This window comes from Vanessa tameamea, chromosome 30, assembly GCF_037043105.1.
Source record: "Vanessa tameamea isolate UH-Manoa-2023 chromosome 30, ilVanTame1 primary haplotype, whole genome shotgun sequence".
Classification (NCBI taxonomy): Eukaryota; Metazoa; Arthropoda; class Insecta; order Lepidoptera; family Nymphalidae; genus Vanessa; species Vanessa tameamea.
The window spans coordinates 3410248-3431470 of record NC_087338.1 but is presented as its reverse complement, the minus strand read 5'-3'; the positions used below and the strand labels follow the sequence as shown (position 1 = coordinate 3431470).

The window sequence follows — 21223 nt, the reverse complement described above, 5'->3', positions numbered from 1 at the left end:
ACAATTTTTCTAGAATTTATCATGAGTATTTTTATGTACAACACAATACAATTCGAGAATGAAACGAGCGTCTCCTCGTCGTTACAATATATAATTATAGAAGAAATGAAATTTTGATTTAAAAAAAAAGTCGCTTTGTTTCATTCGTCGGTTCTCCTCATTTCTGAAGTATTGTTATTTTAGATTTTAAAACCTATTAGAATATAAAGTCACAGCTCCTAAATAGGTCATACTATTTGTCTCTCGTACCTTCGTATTGAAAAAGAGTTTTATTCAAAGAAAAATTGTCGACACAGGCAGAATAACTGCCATTTAATAAGCAATACTATAAAATGCATAGTAATCAATGAGAATTACATCACGTTAACCTTTAAGCCCGACGACAAGGTAACGATGCGATAAAAAAAAATGTCTAATATTTTACATACAATATAAGTGTATTTTATATAAATAAAAGTCAGGACGAATAGAATCACTTCGGTCTATGTAAAACGTTAAATCCTTATATACATATATGTCTATTGATATACGCGATGCACGCCAGTAAAACACCCAGTCAGCGTGATTTCTTTCAATATTTTCAACAATAATATTTATATATCAGCCAGTATATACGAGTATTTTAAGAATTTTTCACCTATATATTTTTCAATAATCTTTTCGTGCATTGGTGGAAAGTGGATAAAAATCTGTTCGGTAGTTTTTGAGTTTATCGCGTTCAGACAGACGCGGTGCGGGATTTTGTTTCGTAATGTGTGTGATACCTAACAGTGTAAAAGTTTATATTTCATAAGTTTTGACCCTGTATATAATTTGACGACCTCCGTGGTCGAGTAGTGTGTACACCGGTTTTCATGGGTACGCCACTCCGAGGTCTCGGGTTCGATTCCCGGCCGAGTCGATGTAGAAAAACTTCATTAGTTTTCTATGTTGTCTCGGGTCTGGGTGTTTGTGGTACCGTCGTTACTTCTGATGTCCATAACACAAGTGCTTTAGCTACTTACATTGGGATCAGAGTGATGTATGTGATGTTGTCCAACATTTATTCATTCATTTATAATCAAATGGTTGAAAGTCAATACAGGTACAGACTTTTATTGACTTTCAACCATTTGATTATATACAGGTTTATTTTAATTGTAAGCTCCAGTGTGCTGTATTGTAAATGAATTAAATTAATTTTACAATTGTAACCGTCGAATGTAAATGTCTTTTTTTAACAGTGCCCCATTGTTAAGGCAATTGGTAGAGAATTGTTAAGTGCGACTTATGACTTATACGAAGTTAGTTGTGAATAAAATTCGTAATTTTGTATTAGATATATAAATTGTTTGTTGTGACTTTACAGGAATATACTAGAGACTTAGGTATGTTTTAAATTTAATTATTAAAATTAAAATGAAACTATTTGTCTGCCTTTCTAACTGAAAATAAACTAAACCGATATACGTAAAACTTGTACCAGTTGAGACAGGTTAGTTCGGTGATATTTCAGTATAGAATCTTATATTCTAAAAATTTAATTTAATTTGTCTATTGATGTGACAATTACTCGTGTTCTTGAGTGTTATATACTTCATTAAAGTACGTTTAATAAAATAGTAAGTTCTGTCTTTGTCACCAATAAAGTACTGTTGACAAAAAAAAAAAAGATTTGTATCAGTGATTAATTTAAACTATATGACTATTGTTAGGTATACAGTTTCAGAATGTTATAGTATTGTAAAATTTTACAACAACAACTAAATTGTATTTAATATTCGATGATGCTTATAATACGTTTTTGTATAGTCAGAATTTCGTTTCGTAATTGTCTGTTGCAACAGCAATGTTGACCCTACCGCCTTTCACACATAGCGGAGAAAAATGGGATTACATTTATCAATTTGAATTTTGTCAATGTTTTTGGTTTTGGTGTCAAACTAGCATGACTTGATGGAAATTGATTATCTCCGTCCATTGGCGTCCTTTATTGCACGTGCGTTACTGATCTTTAAGTGTGTACGCTCTTTTCTAGAAGGTTCCTAAAGCGTATCAGTTCGGAGAAACCGCCGGCGAAATTTGTTAAATTGTAATGTCCCCAGACAACACCTTTTTTATACTAAATTATGGTTATTAATATAATTTTATGAATGAATGGCAAATGGGTGCATTAAGAAATAACCAGTGGGTCTGAAAAGAATCGTTAAAGAGCGTTTGTGTGCTAAAGGATATTACAACACTAATGACTTTTTAGTTGACTGCACACCTTGGGAATGAAATGATCGCCTCCAGGCTGTTAAATAACTAAAATATAATTATCATTCGTAACAATAACTTAACAGTGATCTTTTATAAGAGCATAAAAGCTGGTGATACACAGATAGGCTTGAACAGAGCCATCCCAAATGTGATCCTAGTTAAATAATATTAAATAGAGGCAAAACTAAACTTAATTACGAAGCTTCGCGCGTTTCTATTGGTTGATCAAGTTTCGTTTTCATAATGACATTTTACCACTGAAAGCCCACGAATAATTCACCAATTTACCCAAGATTTTCTAGTTCCTAGAGTCGTGATTCATCGACGATTATTATCAGACTAATTGCGAATTTCCATAGCGAATATTGTGATTATTATTGATTTCAATTGGTTGCGAATGTTGGACTGTATCGGTTCTCAAATTGGCTATAAATTGAAGACATATTCTTATTTTAGACGTACATATAAAAAATACATCTTTAAATATTCGATTTTTTTTGTAATATAGAAAGCGGACGAGCATATGGTTCCGTGATGGTAAGTGGTCATCACCATTTATGGGTATAGTGGTTGGTAGTGTAGGAAATGTTAACCAATTTTTAAATAACTTGTGCGCCAACATTCTTGGGAGCTAAGATAAATCATAAGTAATAAATATTGGACAACATCACGTACATTACTCTGATCCCAATGTAAGTAGCTAAAGCACTTGTGTTATGGAAAATCAGAAGTAACGACGGTAACACAAACACCCAGACCCGAGACAATATAGAAATGTAATGAACTTTTTCTACATCGGCTCGGCCGGTAAACGAACCCGGGACCTCGGAGTGGCGTACCCATGTCAACTGGTGTACACACTACTCGACCACGGAGGTCATCGATAAGATGTCATGTCCCTTGTGCCAGTTACACTGATTCACACTTCAAACCGGAACACAACAGTACTAAGCATTGCAGTTTGAATGGGTACCTTCCCAGAAAGGACCTGCATTGAACCCAACCTACCTAATACCTTTTAAGGTTTATTTAACAAAAAAAGGTCAGGTAATGACCAACTGCTAGACAAAAAAGGTTTGAAGAAATTCATACAGCTTCAATGCGAGCGAATATACATATTGTGACCTCAGATTATAAAACAATTGACGGATGGAGCACGAGGAACAGTATTGTGAAGCAAAAAAAGCGAATACAAATTCAGAAGCGAATATGCTTTTGTGGCTTCACTGTAATGTTCCGCGTGTTCTTACTGGCTTTTTTGTAATAATCCAAGCATGTTACTAAATTTCGGCTTAAGACGCAATTTTCGGGTTATCAACACTGTCGCATCATAAAGCGATATGCGAAGTTGATATGATACACGTATCAGAACAGCGTATCATCTTAAGGAATTGAACCGTCGAACTACAGATAAAATAATATTAAAAAAGGGCTCTATCGCTTACGTCAGACATACATTGTGTGAGTAGAAATTGTCGTGAGAATATACACACATTTTTTCTAACTCATTGCATGTCGCTGTTATATGAAAACGAAAGTTTATGGGAATCTTAAAATCACCTCGTGCAATGATTTGTTGTCACGAGATATAGCTCTTAAAAGAGAGACGGAATATATGTATGTCTGCGAGGAAGAAAGAGATAGCAAGATATATTTATTATTGATCGAAATACATGATACATGTGAATTTTAATTGGGGTGGTGTGATGTTTGATTCATCTTATATATTAGTAGGGTGAGCCCATTTGTCTTTTGCTGCTGATTTGCTGAGATTGCTGCACATAAAAAAATCGGTTACGGTCTCGTTTCGAAGAGCTCCAGCCGTAGACGCGCAGAGAAATAGAGAGGATTCTTGATTGAAATTTATTTTTAGAGAGCGGAAAAAAGTTACTGGCCGGCTATAGAGAACTTTTGATTTGAAATTACAAATGTCATTTGAAAAAGGTTTCATCAGTTTACGATGAAATGAAATCAAAACAAAACGTGTCATAGGATTGAAATTGAAATTGAAATATCAAAAAAAAATCTTTTGAATAAACGCGAAGTTTCGAGGGCGACTCACTAGTTAATATCGAGACGTAAACGTAAAAACGTGAATTTATTTAAACACGTGATTCCATTTGAATTATCGGAAGTATAAGTATTATTCGAAAACCAATCGAATTTTCTTAAATATTAGAGTTTTTTGATAACCTGCATTGTTTTTCATTTGCCTTGTTCAATAGTAACAGCCTGTTAATTCCCCACTGCTGGGCTAAGGCCTCCTCTCCCTTTGAAGAGAACGTTTCGAGCATATTTCATCACGCCGTTCCAAAGTGGTTTGGTAGATACACTTATGACAGGATTTCGTTAAAATTAGACACATGCAGGTTTCCTCACGATGTTTTCCTCCACCGCTGAGTCCGAGATGAATTAGAAACACAAATTAAGCAAATGAAAATTCAGTGGCGCTTACCTGGGTTTGAACCCACAATCGTCGGTTAAGATGCATGCGTGGTTAGACCACTGGGCCATCTCGGCTCGTTTGACCAATTCACGGCATACAAGACCTTATAAAACCCCTCCTTAGCCTTGGTAATTTATATATTTTTGGGCGTTCCTTTCAAGAAATTCCCGGTAGCAGCTTGGAATCTGGAAATTGGCCTCATCTAACAGAATCGGTAGATTCTGTCGGAATTCCCATCGGATTGTGAGGGTGATGATGTCCTACGCAAATGGCTCTCCTCCCTGAGATTAGATGTCTTCATCGATATCAATCAAGAGCATGGAATATATATCTTTTGACGACCTCCGTGGTCGAGTAGTGTGTATACCAGTTTTACGCCACTCCGAGATCCCGGGTTCCCGGCCGAGTCGATGTAGTAATGTAGAAAAAGTTCATTAGTTTTCTATGTTGTCTTGGGTCTGGGTGTATGTGGTACCGTCGTTACTTCTGATTTTCCATAACACAATGGCTTTAGCTACTTACATTGGGATCAGAGTAATGTATGTGATGTTGTCCAATATTTATTTATATTTATGTCTGACCACAACGACTAGGCTAGGTCTATCGTTTACTGTCCTTGTTTCAGTCGTGTTCATGGACGAAAATTGTTGGACTATTTCTAGCAGGAAAGTACGCTAGAAGACGGTCCAGTAGTTGGAACATAAACGTACATAATGTTTTGTTAATTTGTGTGTTTTACTTGGCAGAAACGTTTGTGTAAACCCATCTAGGTACCATCGACTGATCATATATTCTACCGCCAAGAAACGCTTATTATGTTCCGATTAGAAGGGTTAGTGACTCAGTGTAACTAGAGGACGAGGGACATAACATCTTAGTTCCCAAGGTTAAGGCAATGGTGATTTAAGGAATGGTGAATATTTCTTACTGTCCCAATGTTTATGGGCGGTGGTAATCACTTACCATCAGATAGTCAATTTGCCTACCTACCTAAAAATAACAGTTTTGTTGATTGTGTATTTGTTTGGAGTTCTAATTGAAATGCCGATTGCTTACATTTAGGTCGCCGTTTACATTGACCTTTGATTGTTACGATTGATTCGGGTTGTATCTTGAAGCATTGTCAATATATATCAACAGATTAAAACTTAGTCGACTATATATTGTTACTTTCGCAACTGTGCGAAGAGAGCAACTAAGGGAGTTTCTTTCGATTTCTTCTCGCAAACTGCTCTCCGAAACAGTGATAGACTTGGTATTGACGATTTAAAAATGCTTTATTTTAAAGTTTTTTTTTTTTTTTGGCATTGGTTGGCGGACGAGCATATGGGCCACCTGATGGTAAGTGGTCGCCACCGCCCATAGACAAAGGCGCTGTAAGAAATATTAACCATTCCTTACATCACCTATGCGCTACCAACCTTGGGAACTAAGATGTTATGTCCCTTGTGCCTGTGATTATACTGGCTCACTCACCCTTCTAACCGGAACACAACAATACAGTGTACTGTTATTTGGCGGTAGAATATCTGATGAGTGGGTGGTACCTACCCAGACAGGCTTGCACAGAGCCCTACATTTTTAATGAAACAACATCCACGCGCTGACAGTTGTCCGTAACTAATTTTCACTTTATAGTTTCAGTTAGGTGTGGTGGTTTAAATTTTTCTTATTTATTTATTCATTCGAAACACCATCGGCATATTTACAAAACAATGCAATCAAAACTACACGCACCGATGCAGTGTGATGCACCACTACGGGTACTTACGGCACTATTGAATTACAATAAAAATTAACACACTCTTAAATTAATAATAATAATAGAAACTTAAACAAGCATAAACTTAGGCAAAAGATACGGCTCTAAAAATAAAAATAAAGTTACAATAAAAATAATGGTAATGCTACCCACTTGCAGCGTGTAATACTGATTTTTTAAAGCTAAAGAGATTTTGATAGTGGATCTATTTCAAGTCTGTTGATAGAATTGTAAGTCCCGATGCATCGAGTAATAGGCGAGAATTTCCCTAATAAATTAATATATTTACTAAACATCAGCAGATATCTGCTGGAGTTAGCGGTCGTCAGGCTTCTCGGAAGACGTGGCCCGCACTGACTTAATTCATTTTTTTTTTTGGAAAGTTTATACAATAAAATACAATCGATTTGATATTATATACAAGAACATGAAATTACGCGCGTTGCCTTAATAATCAAAACTTAATAAACAGCGTTATAGATATTTATAGTACAACAAGCTCTTCCCGCGACATCGTGCGCGTTTGTATTTAACATAAAAGTTATCGTTGTAGCCTAAGTTACTCCTGTGAAAGTCTCGTCAAAATCGGTCCAGCCGTTCCAGAGATTAGCCGGAACAAACAAAAAAGACAGTCAGACAAAACATAAAAAATGTTATTTTGGTATATGTACCGTGTATACATACATATGCATTTAGTAAAAAGGGGTTATTTTAATATTAAAAACAGGTACTCCAATTTTATTATATGTATGGAAGATATTGACTTAACTTATAAATTCACAGTCGGTAGCTATCATAGGCCAAAACGGTGCGTTTCGACCTTAAGTTGACCCTCTAGTACCCATATTCAAATAAATAAATAATGACTATTTATTAAACTAGACTATATTTCCATACAAGCAATATCTAATTATGACTCGGCTATATTATTGACATTTATTAACTACTAGTCGCTTTAATACGAAATATAATCAAAAAAGGTTCAGTGGTTTGGCCTAGATCACAGACAGACAGAGTTACTTTCGCACATATAATATTAATGGAAATACTTAGCTCTTAGATCTATCGGCATGTAAAGTCATTTAAATTCAAGGTTAAATTGCGTTTACTCACACTGCAACGTGCACAGTTGAGTCAATTCGTTTTGTTTACTCTTGTTTGTGTGTTCAAATATATCAGTGAAACATCAGAAAGTTATAAACGACCTTGATTATAGTAATTATGATATTTAATTGATACGAGCGTCCAAATAGTGTCAGTAGTTCATAATTTCACGAGTGAGATTCGATGTGAGTTCGGTATGTAACTTCTCATCACGTATAATACCTCTAAAAGGTAATACTGAGTATTGTTGTGTTACAGTTTGAACTGTGTGAGAGTTGAATATCTGATCAACTGACTTCTCAGCTCCAAAAGTTGGAGATCACATAATGAATATTTCTTACATTTCCGATGCTTTGGAGGTGTTTATTTCCCACCAGGTTCATTGTCCAGCCAACTTAAAATATTACGTAATAACTTAGATCTTGCTTACTTAGTACTAATTCAAGTTTTTAATTATTTCAGGTGAAAATGACGTTTTTACAAGAGCGTGACCTTGAAAATGTGCCGACTATACGAGATTATTACAAGGGAAAAACTCTATTCATTACCGGTGGATCAGGTAATGCAATCTAAGATTAACCGACTTCAAGGAATGTCTTTCTTTATGAACCGATTTTGATTCTTGTGCAACAATCTTCAACTCGTTGGGGTGGTCCCATTTTCATTTTATTGGACTTTGTTACGTATTTATTGAGACGTGGTTAGGATACCCAAACGAATACGTTTTACTTGGTGGTAGGGCTTTGTGCTTCTGTCTCTTTGACTGGGTACGTATAGTACGACACAATTAAAACGTAGTATCGACAAAATTCGTAAAACAGATCACATCCGAATTAAGTACGTCTTCGAAATCATCAATCTATTTGTTATGCGAAAATGGTCTTTATGCAATCGTACAATGTACGTTTTCGTACTCCAAATTCGAGGACTATTGAACTATGTCGAATGTGGTTTTATTTTATTAAGAATGGTTTGTGTATTTAAAACACATTTAATAAACACGTCTTTGTAAATCTTGGTCAAATTTTGTTGTAACTATTTGAACTGTGTTTTCATTGAACTAAAACATTTTTTTTTATAATATTTAAAAAAACAATTGCGTCACAACATTTTATATATTCACAGTAGTATGAATTATTCATAAACAATTAGTGAGAAACATTGTTTGAATACGAGACGTAATCATTTTGCGACGTGTTTGTACGAAAAAATTCCTACCTTTGACTTATAATGAATGTAAATATCGTATTAAAAAAAAGGGTCATATTACTCAAATCTCAATTTAAGATTTTATCTGATATAGCAAACTAGGCGTTATTCGTTGATTTACAAATTGTTTAAATAGTTGATTAATATAATTTAATTGTTCAACTGATCTTTTTACTAAGCTGGTAGTAGCTTTATATCCTGTAAAATGATAGAACTTTGAGTCATGATGTCATAGGCTCTGTACCCAGCCCAGTAAATAGGTGATGCGATTTTTGTAGAGAAATTCTCATTAGTAACCCAGAGTTTTGAAGTCAGGAGTCTTTATGACATCGTGCAGTTCACTTGGCGGTTGTGCAACCTTCTGGATAGGTACCATTTATTCATTATATATTCTACTGCCAAACAGCAATACTTGGTATTGTTCGGTTACGGGTAAGTGAGCCAGTGTAACTTCAGGCACAAGGGACATAACATCTCACTTCCCAAGGTTTTCAAATAGGCGAAGTAAGGAATGTTAAAAATTTCCTGTACCCATGACTACTAGATGAAGATTTGTTTGAATTACCATGATCAGAATGTATATAATTTATAAAAAAAAAATACAATAAAACGCGTAAAATTTTTAAGTTTTTGTTTAGGTTAGTGATATATTATAGTGCTTAAGTATTTGCATTAACACAGGTCCACTCTTATTAATAGAAAGAACGACAATACCCATTAGAAAGAGTTCAGGCAGTTCCAAAGCAGTACACGCTGTCAAATTGCAGACTCCGTGCTGTTACTAAGAATTTTTCAATAGAATAACTCAGTAAATTTTTATCGACTCAACATGCGCTTTGAACCTTGAAATCTACCATGCATCCATTAGACATACAAGACTGTCAGTTTTAAGAAGAAATAAATAAAAATTTCAGGCTTCATGGGAAAAGTTTTGGTGGAGAAATTGCTCTACTCGTGTTCAGATCTAGACAGAATCTATTTGTTGCTGAGAAATAAAAAAGGCGTTAAGGCGGAAGACAGACTAGCTGATATATATTCTTCAAGAGTAAGTCTGTTATTGCGTAATAATAATTGTTGAAATAAATATCTTTAAAGGACGATATTCTTATTATATATGATTTTAACTTATTTCCATATTTTATTACATTTTTAGATATAGTTGAAGAAATGAGATTGACACCTTATTTCAACTTATCTGACAATTTAGAACTGTTTCGATATATGTTTACTTGGTAGAGCTTTGTGCGAGCCTGTCTGACTCACTCTCATCAGATATTCTACCGCCATCTATTACTCAGTGTTATTGTGTTCCGGTTCGAAGGATGAGTGAGCCAGTGTAACTACAGTTACAAGGGACTTAACATCTTAGTTCCCAAGGTTGGTGGCGCATTGGCGATGTTGAAGAATGGTTAGTATTTCTTACAGCGTCATTGTCTATGGGCGGTGGTGACCACATACCATCAGACGACATCTATGCTCAACCAGCTTTATGTATCATACAAACAAAAAAAAACTGAACTCTAACTAACTACATGTATGTAATTAAAGATTATGAAATTATATTTCAGTGTTTCGATCGCCTGAGAAAAGAAAAACCGGGTATATTCCAGCAAAAAGTGTTTTTTATCGCTGGGGACGCGAGTGAAATTGGACTTGGTAAGATTTTGTTAATTATAACCTTAAATTGATTATTCTATACGAAACCGACCAAGGTGTCTATTCTCAACGGAGGTTAACGAATCGTCCAGATAAACAGGAAATATAATACTGCACAAGTGTCTATACTAATACACGTAGACCTTTATTTATTTATTTTTATCTCGTAGACTGATGAGATGGCAATCTAAAATTACTGAGGAAACACAAGCCAGAGAGAGAGGAATCGAATTACTTGGGGACCACCCTTTCGTATTAAGATCTTAAGGGTACCTTATACTCAAATGCCTGTGCACAATACAAAAAATCTCAATAACTCGTTTGTTGTACAGGCCATAAAGTTATGGAATGCCTTTCCAGTAAACGTAAAAAAATCAAAATCTATTTTGTATATTTAAAAAAAATAAAAAAAATAATTACCTTATTAATAATTTAGACGAATTAAATTAATTTCCTTGCATTGTAAAATTTTATTATCTAAAAAAAAAAATGTATTATTTTATTTAAGCCTCTTTAATTCCTTAGTAACAATAGTAATCATTGAGATTTTTATTTTTTTATTTTTATCTCATTTTAACTAAGGACCAGTATAGTCCTCCTCCATCTCACTCCATTTTTTTCTGTCTTGAGCTATTCTCATCCAGTCTTCGTTTAGGAATTTCAAAAGTTCGTCTTCCCATCCTAAAAAAAAAATCTTATTGTGTAAATATTTGATACATAGATTATGCTTTAAAAAACTCTCACAGATTGAGTTGTCTGGAAGAGATGGCTGACTAGTCATAAGTCCGCCCGTTGTACAACACATCAAATTTTTGTTTATGTTTTTAGTATTATTTCTATTGCAATTTCTATTGTAATTAGTCCTAAGATTTCAGTATTTTACGTCTGTGGTGTACAATAAAGTATATTAACATAACATTAACATATAATTATACAACACATTGTAAATCACTAAACTGCGTGCCGTTATTAAAAAAATCTAGACAGAAAACCTGATAACTTGAATAAACCTAAACAGGATCCAAATCCGGTCGTGATTCATTCACTCATCACTCATAATCTGCAACTGTACAAGCTAGACTGAGCTGGTCGTAGTACACAGCTTACTTATTTCCACTTAACGTCAAATAATTCATTTTATGCCATTAAAAAAAAAACAATCCAAAGATTTATTTGTTATATTAAATTTAATAACTTGAAAATGGAACGGGAATCTCATTCGTTTCTTTTCGATTGAATTAATATAAAAACTGTCACGATCACGTTAAATAATGATCTCTATAACGGGCCCTCAGGTCTCGTTCAGTTGCAGAATATTCTATGAAAATGTAGTAGACGTATCTTTTGTTATATCTTTATTAGTAAATTTTTTTAGTTGTTCCAAATTTCTTCTTTCAGGTATATCAGATGAAGATAGAACCTTGATTATTAATAGAACGAACATCGTTTTCCACGTTGCTGCTAGTGTCAGGTAAACCAGGTTATGTAATAAAGAAGTTTACTTGAGCAAACGGTTTACACGTGTTTATGCGCAATAAATGGATAGCTCACGCAAATCAAATGCTGCGTGGTGATTAATGCTATATTGTGGGATTTCGACGTGTAATGTGCCTTAGACAGTTGGTTTAGTATAAAAATATTTGCAAATGTTTTAATTTGAACTTATTAACCGGAATGGTTTGTCTAACACGTGAATCTTAAACGAAATATATGATTTAAAAGCCGGATAAGTACCACTGAATTGTTAAGTGCATAATTGTATTTGTAATTACATCCCATGCTTGGCGCTGAAGGAAAACATGATAAGGAACCTGCATATATCAAATGGAGAAGAATTTAAGACTTCTCAAGAGAAGCCTTAGCCCAGCTATGAGACATTTTTATTTACGTTGATTGATAAAACTTATAGCCTTGTAATAACACCTGAGTTAGAAGATCCTGTTTTTCTGATACAGGTAGTCGAGCAAGTGGGCCACTCATATGTTAAGTGGTCACCACATAACAATTCCTTACATCACCTTGAGAACTAAGATAGTATGAACCTTGTGCTTATAGTTACAATGAATCCCACCCTTCAAACCGAATCACAACCATAATAAACATTACTGTTTCCTGGTAGAATATCTGATGAGCGAGTAGTAACTGTGGCTTGCACAAAGCCCTGTCATCAAGTAAAACCTGACTCACATTTAAAACGGATTACTTTTTGTCAGCTGTGCAATCCTGTTATTACTAGTATTTGATATGATATTGTGTGGGTTTGTGTATATATGTGTGTATTGTTTGTGTGTTCATGAATATGATTTAGCGTATCGTAATCGATTTTTAATTACAGATTTGATGATACCCTAAAAGTAGCTGCTAGACTGAATCTTCGAGGAACAAGAGAAATTGTTGAACTATCTAAAGACATAAGGAATCTGGAAGTAAGTATTACTTATGATATATGCATGACGTCATTGTTGTTTACTTTGTGGTAGTTTTATGGAAAAGTCGTACCGGAAAATGGATCACCTTATGGTAAGACCTCCCACCGAACTTGACATCGTAAGAAATCTTAATCATTCCTTACGTCATGAATACACCACCAGCTTTGGAAACTAGGTTATGCCTGTGGTCACACTTGCTCCCTCTTCCTTTAAACTGGAACACAACATTATAAAGTATTACTTGGTGGTAGGGCTTTGTGCAAGCCCGTCTGGGTAGGTACCACCCACTCATCAGATATTCTACCGCCAAATAACAGTACACTGTATTGTTGTGTTCCGGTTAGAAGGGTGAGTGAGCCAGTGTAATCACAGGCATAATGGACATAACATCTTAGTTCCTAAGGTTGGTAGCGCATAGGTGATGTAAGGAATGGTTAATATTTCTTGCAGCGCCTTTGTCTATGGGCGGTGGTGACCACTTACCATCAGGTGGCCCATATGCTCGTCCGCCAACCAATGCCTACCACCAAGTAAAACAAAACCGCCAACTCATCTAATATTTTATCGACAAATAACAATACTTATTGTTGCGTTCTATTTGGAAGGGTGAGAAACGTGAACTACGTACTTCAGTAGTTGAATATGGTGGGATGGATGTGTGTATGTGTGTGTGACCAGTGCAGTAATGTTTATTATACATTTGTACGTATTTTAGGTCCTTGTGCACGTGTCAACGTCTTACGCGAATACAAATCGGAAACAGATAGACGAAGTTATTTATCCCGCTTTCGCTGATTGGAGGGAAACACTGGATATTTGTGAAAATGTAGATGATCATACTTTGAATGTTCTGACTCCTAAGTAAGTAAATTACTGCACGCAACTTTGTCACATCGTCCTTTCATTTCGTCTACCTTAAGTATCGAATTCGTTCAAAAAACTTGTTGATATCAAACCTTAAGCGATCAAATGCAATCGTACTGGTTCCAAAGTTCCTGGAACTGGTTTTCCTATTTGATGAATGAAATGAAATGAAAGACCCAAGTGGGAAAATTAACCACCAAGTTGTTATTTGTTAAATGAAGGAAAAGATGGCTATTTCGGATATTATTTCAATTTTGTTTCAAATCAGTATCGATTCAATCATTTCTTCACTGATTAATTCAGTATAGCGTTCTAAACGTTTAAGCCATTGAGGAGAATTAAGGAAATACTTTTTTCAGGTATTTAGGAGAATTGCCTAACACGTATGTGTTCACGAAGCAACTGGCGGAGCATGTACTGGCCGAACAGAAAGGCAAACTGCCCATCGTCATTATGAGACCATCGATTGGTATGAATCTTATCAAATTTTCTGACACCCTAGACTGCTTCTTCTGAGAAAATATTTCGTCAAATATGTTGTAATACCTATTCTACGAACTCAAATACACTGCAATATGAACACCGAATATTGTCAAAAAATATGTCTTTGTTACGGGACGCGCGGCATGTCATTCAATATCGAAATTGATAGTGTATGTAAAATAAATATATTCTTCTTATTATTGGAACGAAGTTAATAATAATAATAAATAAATAAATAAATATTGGACAACATCACGTACATTACTCTGATCCCAATGTAAGTACCTAAAGCACTTGTGTTGTGGAAAATCAGAAGTAACGACGGTACAAACACCCAGACCCAAGACAACATAGAAAACTAGTGAACTTTTTCTACATCGACTCTGCCGGGAATCGAACCCGGGACCTCGGAGTTGCGTACCCATGAAAACCGGTGTACGCACTACTCGACCACGGAGGTCGCCGAAGTTATAGTAGAGTGAACTGGCAGAAATCATCACGTATGGAAAAAAAGCTTTATGTCATCCTTCCTTCTATTTTTCTTTCTCTGTCTGTTCTATTGGGTAGAATTTTATACATAATATTATTTAAACTTTTTTTTTATGTAAGGTAGTCGGACGGGCAGATGGGTCTCCTGATGTTAAGTGGTTACCACAGCCCACAGACAATGGCGCTGTTTAAAATATTAACCATACCTTACTTCGCCAATGCACCAACATTGGGAACAAAGATGTTATGTCCCTCGTGCCTGTAGTTAGACTGGATCAAACCGGAACACAACAAGACCAAGTATCGCTGCTTGGTGGCAGAATATCTATTGAGTGGGTGGCCAGACGGACTTGCACAAAGCCTTACCACCAAATATATTGGTATTGCTTTAATGTTGTCGGTGTCTTTTCTCAAGTGTTATTGATTTATTTCATTGTCGGTTATTTAATACACAATGTTATAGCAAATGTAACTTTGTTCCAACTGAATGTCTCAAAAAAATACGGTATACGAGAATGTCATACCATCATGGCACTGGTCAGTCAGTCTATCTTTCTGGTGCAATAGACGTCATCCTTTTTTTTTAATAGCAGCAATGCTCCATTTTAAAGAGTTAATAATATTCCTATTTACTTGTTCAATTAGGATTGAAGCTTTGGCTAGGCCCGTTACTCTTTGATTCTGATGTTCGAAGTCTGTTTTTAGGGCCATTGACAACTTTACATTTCACGATTGCTAAAAACCTTAAAAAATATGCATCTAATATCTTACATACATAATATACGTAGCAAAGGTCATTTAAATAAAATATAAAATAATACTCTTACATTTGAAACAATTTTTAAATTATTTATTTCAGTTATATCAAGTGACAAAGAACCAATGGCGGGTTGGGTTGAAAACTTAAATGGTCCGGTTGGTATATTGATCGCCAGTGGTAAAGGTGAGACAATTTCATTTAAATTACGCGCTGTAAAGGGCCATATTGATCTATATTAAATGCACAATGTATTTAAGGTACTTAATTGGATAAGGATTAATGCTGTATTGCTTAAAATCGCTTCGAAAATAAGCCATTATTTCTCTTAAAAAGTAAAGGATAAAAAATGGTTATTGGGGGTTATCATTATGAGATAGACACTTACCATTTTTTAAGGTGTACAATACTGTAGTACATTATTTTGATCTATCTCGTAGGGTTCAGCCAGCGCTTGCAATGTAAGCGCAAAAAATGTGTTTATTTAAGACATCACTTCAACCTCTAAAATTCTCAGTGTTTCTCTACTATATTGGGCATGTATTATTTCTATGACGAAGATAATCAAATAAAGACAAAAAATATGTTTTTTTTAACATTGCTTTAATGACCTAATCACTTGAATATAAATTTCAATCAAAAGAGTTAAATTTGACTTCCTTTAATTAACCCCTATGTAGTGTCCGATGAAACGTCAGTACCGTCCTGGGCACTAAAAAATACCACATTATTAATATTTAGCATAAAATGGATAATCTCCATACACCATTTTTAAATCAATTTAGTAAGTCAAATCTTCAATCATAGAAGAATTTAATTATTTATATTCTGGAAGATAAGAAGAGCTTTTTTGATAGCGCGAAGATTTTTGTGGATTCTTCTATTTTTACACAGTGGACATGAATTCTTAAGAGGAATGAATCCGAAGGTTGCTCGCGTGACCGTCTAAAAGATGATTAATATATCATATAGTATCAATGTGGCGTAAGGACACTTATCATTTGCCATATATATATATAGATAAATTATGCTTATTGTATAATAATAATATTTGTTTGAAATAGTATATGTATATATTTTTCAGGAATTCTAAGAAGTCTGTATACGGATCCAGATATTGTATCCGACTACATACCTGTTGATGTTGCTATTAAGGCTTTCATCGCCGGAGCTTGGGCACGGGGTGTTAAAAAGTAAGTCAATTCGAGTTAATATTAAAGAGTTATTATCCAAGTCTATTGAGAGTCAATTTGCGACAGTAATACACAATTTTGATGGTAAGTTTTTAAAAGGAACGATGTGTCTATACCTGCAATTGAAGATATTTGAAGAATTCATTTTGTAAATGTGTTATCTGAGTGATTTAAATTGGACATGATTATTTCAAAATTGGCCCATGACTCTTTGCATAGTTTTACAAATATTATCCATAAAATTTGTACTGACAGCTACAGTGAAAAATCATGAGGTCCTCACACAGATGGAATCCTATCTTACCGGTTTATGTGAATGAGGGAATAGAATGTCATCTGTATTTATAAACTCATCATTTTTTTTTATGGCATTGGTTGGTGAAATAGCATATGGGCCACCTGATGATAAGTGGTCATCACCGCCCACAGACAATGGTGCTGTAAGAAATATTAACCATTCCTTACATCACCTATGCGCCACCAACCTTGGGAACTAAGATGTTATGTCCCTTGTGCCTGTGATTACACTGGCTCACTCACCCTTCTAACCGGAACACAACAATACAGTGGTCATCACCGCCCATAGACAAAGGCGCTGTAAGAAATATTAACCATTCCTTATATCACCTATGCGCCACCAACCTTGGGAACTAAGATGTGATTACACTGGCTCACTCACCCTTCTAACCGGAACAACAATACAGAGTACTGTTATTTGGCGGTAGTATATCTGATGAGTGGGTGGTACCTACCCAGACGGGCGTGCACAAGGCCCTACCACCAAGTAATCGCCATAATCGCCACCACTTTGTTAATTGCTTTCACTTTTAAAATTGCTCAAAACCTAATTTACACTTTAGACCATTTCACTTCTGTTTCACATCGCATTTCACACGTCACATTTGGGTCAATTTGCCTTATAAAAAATATTTTTTTAACATAATCTTCTAAAATAGCATTTATTAATACGTATTTAAAATCGTTTTAGATTTGAACCGACAGACGATATAGAGGTTTACAATTGTTCTACGAGTCACATGAAAACAATGACAATAGGCGAAATTGTTGACTTCGGCAAAAACAGTATCGCCCGTGAGATTCCGTTGGAGGGCATGCTGTGGTTTGTTGGAGGTTCAGTCACGAGATCGAAGCTTGAGTACTACTTGAAGGTACAAAAATCCAACCACCTAGCAATTATCTCATTATTTTCCTTTAATTTGTATGCAACTTCATTAACGCCATTTTGGATTGAATCGGAGAATAATTAAGCTGTTCTGATGAATGAATTCCTTTTTATCGGTTTTTCTTAAAATCTTGCGAGACAAGTTCCACCCGCAGCTTCAACCTCATTTGAAAGGGGGATTCTTAATCCAAGTATTCCTTTCAGGTACTCTTTCTCCACTTACTACCAGCTGTCCTAGTGGATTTAGTTCTTCGAATTATTGGAAGTAAACCAATGTAATATATTTTGTATTATTTATATATATTATATATATTAAATGTCTATTTATGTAAATTCAATTTGCAAAATGATATCATTACTGATTTTACCAATTGGAAGAAGTACGAAACCATATTTAGAGAGAAGTTAATAGTCGTGCATGTTTTTTGGTTACACTTACATAGTTTACGGGTAAACAGCCCATTTGATTTGATTGATGATCACTTAGTCCATTCAATATTTCCATTCAAGTGCTGCTAATTCAATTTAAGACCCAATTAGTTCAGTCGCCTTAAAAACTGCAATCCAATCGTTCAAGTATTAGCTTAGTATTGTTTGGTTTGCAATTACAGATAGCAGTTGACATATTACTGTTTGGTAATGGCAATGTTGTTGTATAAAGTTTCAAAGGTTCGTAGAAGAACCTATTTAAATATAAAATAGTATTTAATTTAATTCAGATATAATGTTGTTCTTTAATAGGCTCGTTAAGTTACAACGTCGGATATATGTGGCAAATCTAGCTCTTCAGTACTTCGTGACCCAGCAATGGACGTTCATAAATAAAAATATCCTCGAACTTCGCTCGCGGATCAAAGAGCAAGACAAAGTGCCGTTCTTCTATGAAATGGAGACAATTATACCAGAAGAATATTTCAGAAACGCCTGTATAGGCGGAAAGGAGTTTATTTTGAACGAAAAAATGGAAAATCTACCGAAAGCTAAAGCACATTTTAGAAGGTATAATTAATGTCAGACTTAATTAACCACTGTTTGATTATCAAATGAGGTTAGGATGCATGGACAAATAAATTGAAGTATAATGAATATTTGGGGGACTTTATTTTAGTATCTAGTAGGATCATTTAAATATTGTGCCTTTGGACATTTTAGTTACACCCACTAAAATTAATTTAATAAATAAGGATCGATTACTTTTTGTGTACATATATACAATAAATAGATAGATGAATGATAATGATCGTTTCAAAACATTTTTAATTGGTTCTCTACTATAGATTGCGCTAAACTGCTATTAATTTTGTTTAATGCTCTTTCCACCTTTTCAGAATGGAGATTTTGGACAGAGTTGTCCGTACTGTATTACAAGGCTACGGTTTATGGTTTATTGCTCATACGAATTTCGCTGCAGAAATTTTCCGGAAGCTTTCAAATTTGACTATTTGAGAACAAAATAATATATTACATAGATATTATTTTAATAATATACACTTCGATACTACTTAGAAATACCAAAACACTGTTTTTTTTTATTTGTATCGCAACACTTGTTTTATTGGTCGTTGGTCGATTTACTGTTATAAATAGTTTTTAATACTTCAATAAATTAAACTTTATCGTTGAAAACTGTGTTTATTTTAATGCTAACAGTGCTTTTCTACATTTCTTACATTACATTAGCAGCCTGTAAATTTCCCACTGCTGGGCTAAAGCCTCCTCTCCCTTTGAGGAGAAGGCTTGGAGCATATTCCACCAAGCTGCTCCAATGCGGGTTGGCGGCGCTTTTCTCCAATAAATAACTCCAAAATAATTTTTATTCTCATTCCTAGCACAATATTCTTATAAATTTTGTGCTAGGAATAAGACTAAAAATCAGTCAAGATAGCACCTGCTTCTTTCCGATCACTATGTAGACTTCCGATGTAGACTTCCCAATTATACATATAGTTTGAAAGTCTATAGGTGTCATAAGAAAACTGTATATCTATACTAATATTAAAAATGCGACAGTAACTCTGTCTGTCGCGCTTGGACGGCTAAACCATTGAGCTGAATTTGATGAAATCGGTTATGAAGTAATCTTAAACCCCATAGGACATGGACCACTTTTTCTATAGATATATGATATTTACATTGATATTTTTTATCCCGTACATAAGTTTATTCATAAATACTGGCCAATACCTCTAGGTTTAAGGTCTAGAAAATATATTGTGGCCATCTGCAACAATTGCAGTTTTAAAAAGTTCCTTTTTATGTTCAACATTTTTTTTTTATGATATCGGTAGACGAGCAAATGGGCCACCTGTTGGTAAATGGTCACCACCGCTCATAGACAATGTTGTAAGAAATATTGACCATTCCTTACATCACCAATGCGCAACCAACCTTGGGAGCTAAGATGTTACGTCCCTCGTGCCTGTAGTTACACTGGCTCGCTCACAATTCAAACCGGATCACACCAATACTGAGTACTGCTGTCTTGCGGTAGAGTATCTGATGAGTGGGTGGTACCTACCTAGACGGGATTACACGAATGTCATGTACCACCTTCGAAGATAATTCTCCGCAACTGCATTGTCTTAGTAGAACAGCTAGTTTAACGAAAATATTACGATTGACATAAATAAAAAAAAATTGTTAGTAGAATTTTCCCCTTCGTTTAAATATCACGTAAACACAATGTTGTTTGTCTGACGTCAACTCAAGATTAACGTCATCACCTAATTTCGGCTTAATGACTTATCCATAGCGAATTTTGTTTGTTGTTTGGCGGTAGAATATCTGATGAGCGGGTGGTACCTACCCAGACGGGCTTTCACAAAGCCCTATCACCAAGTATACTACAAACACACAACACAAGATTATATAGATGATAAACAATCGTGATACAAACACTCGCTGAAATTCTGCCGGAAATATTATAAACAATTGTGTTTAACTAACATAACTTTGTATTTCAAATAATGGAAACGAGTAACTGCTGAATTTATGGCCGGTTCTATCTATTCTATCCGGTATCTACATTCTGAACCGGTGCTTCCTTTACTTTTAATATGGTTATGTGAAATGACAATTCAAAAGTGTATGTAGAAGCTTACTTGAATGAAGTATATTTTGATTTTGACGTACGGCAATTGATCACCACTGTCCAGAGACATTGTTACTGTAACCTTGGGAACTAAGATGTTATGTGTCTTGTGCCCGTAGATACGCTGACACATTCCCTCTTCATACAATACAACAGAGAGCCGAGATGGCCCAGTGGTTAGAACCCGTACATCTTAACCGATAATATCATATAAGTGGATTATATGTGCCACAGATTACAATACAAGAAAGTGACGTCACCGACCCCATTGCAGCGCCATATTGTCAAAGTAGCGTTTTCGCGCACTATTTAAATA

The 21223-nt window shown here is 34.9% G+C and overlaps 1 protein-coding gene across 3 annotated transcripts; it reads left to right on the top strand.

Annotated features, from left to right (window-relative positions):
• The first annotated feature begins 1237 nt into the window (after nt 1–1237).
• On the top strand, nt 1238–19323 carry LOC113391693 (fatty acyl-CoA reductase 1-like). Of its 3 annotated transcripts, none has more exons than XM_064220033.1 (14): nt 1238–1367; nt 8016–8112; nt 9677–9807; nt 10331–10418; nt 11817–11889; nt 12754–12844; nt 13563–13708; nt 14071–14180; nt 15543–15626; nt 16525–16633; nt 17622–17802; nt 18021–18091; nt 18558–18815; nt 19145–19323. In XM_064220033.1, exons 2-14 carry the CDS (start codon nt 8022–8024, stop codon nt 19260–19262), a joined length of 1551 nt encoding a protein of 516 aa, XP_064076103.1. In that variant the 5' UTR covers nt 1238–1367; nt 8016–8021; the 3' UTR covers nt 19263–19323. The 3 variants fall into 3 exon arrangements, with proteins under 3 accessions (XP_064076103.1, XP_064076104.1, XP_064076105.1); XM_064220034.1 differs by lacking the exon at nt 1238–1367 and adding an exon at nt 7600–7738; XM_064220035.1 differs by lacking the exon at nt 1238–1367 and adding an exon at nt 7601–7747.
• Nucleotides 19324–21223: the final 1900 nt, after the last annotated feature.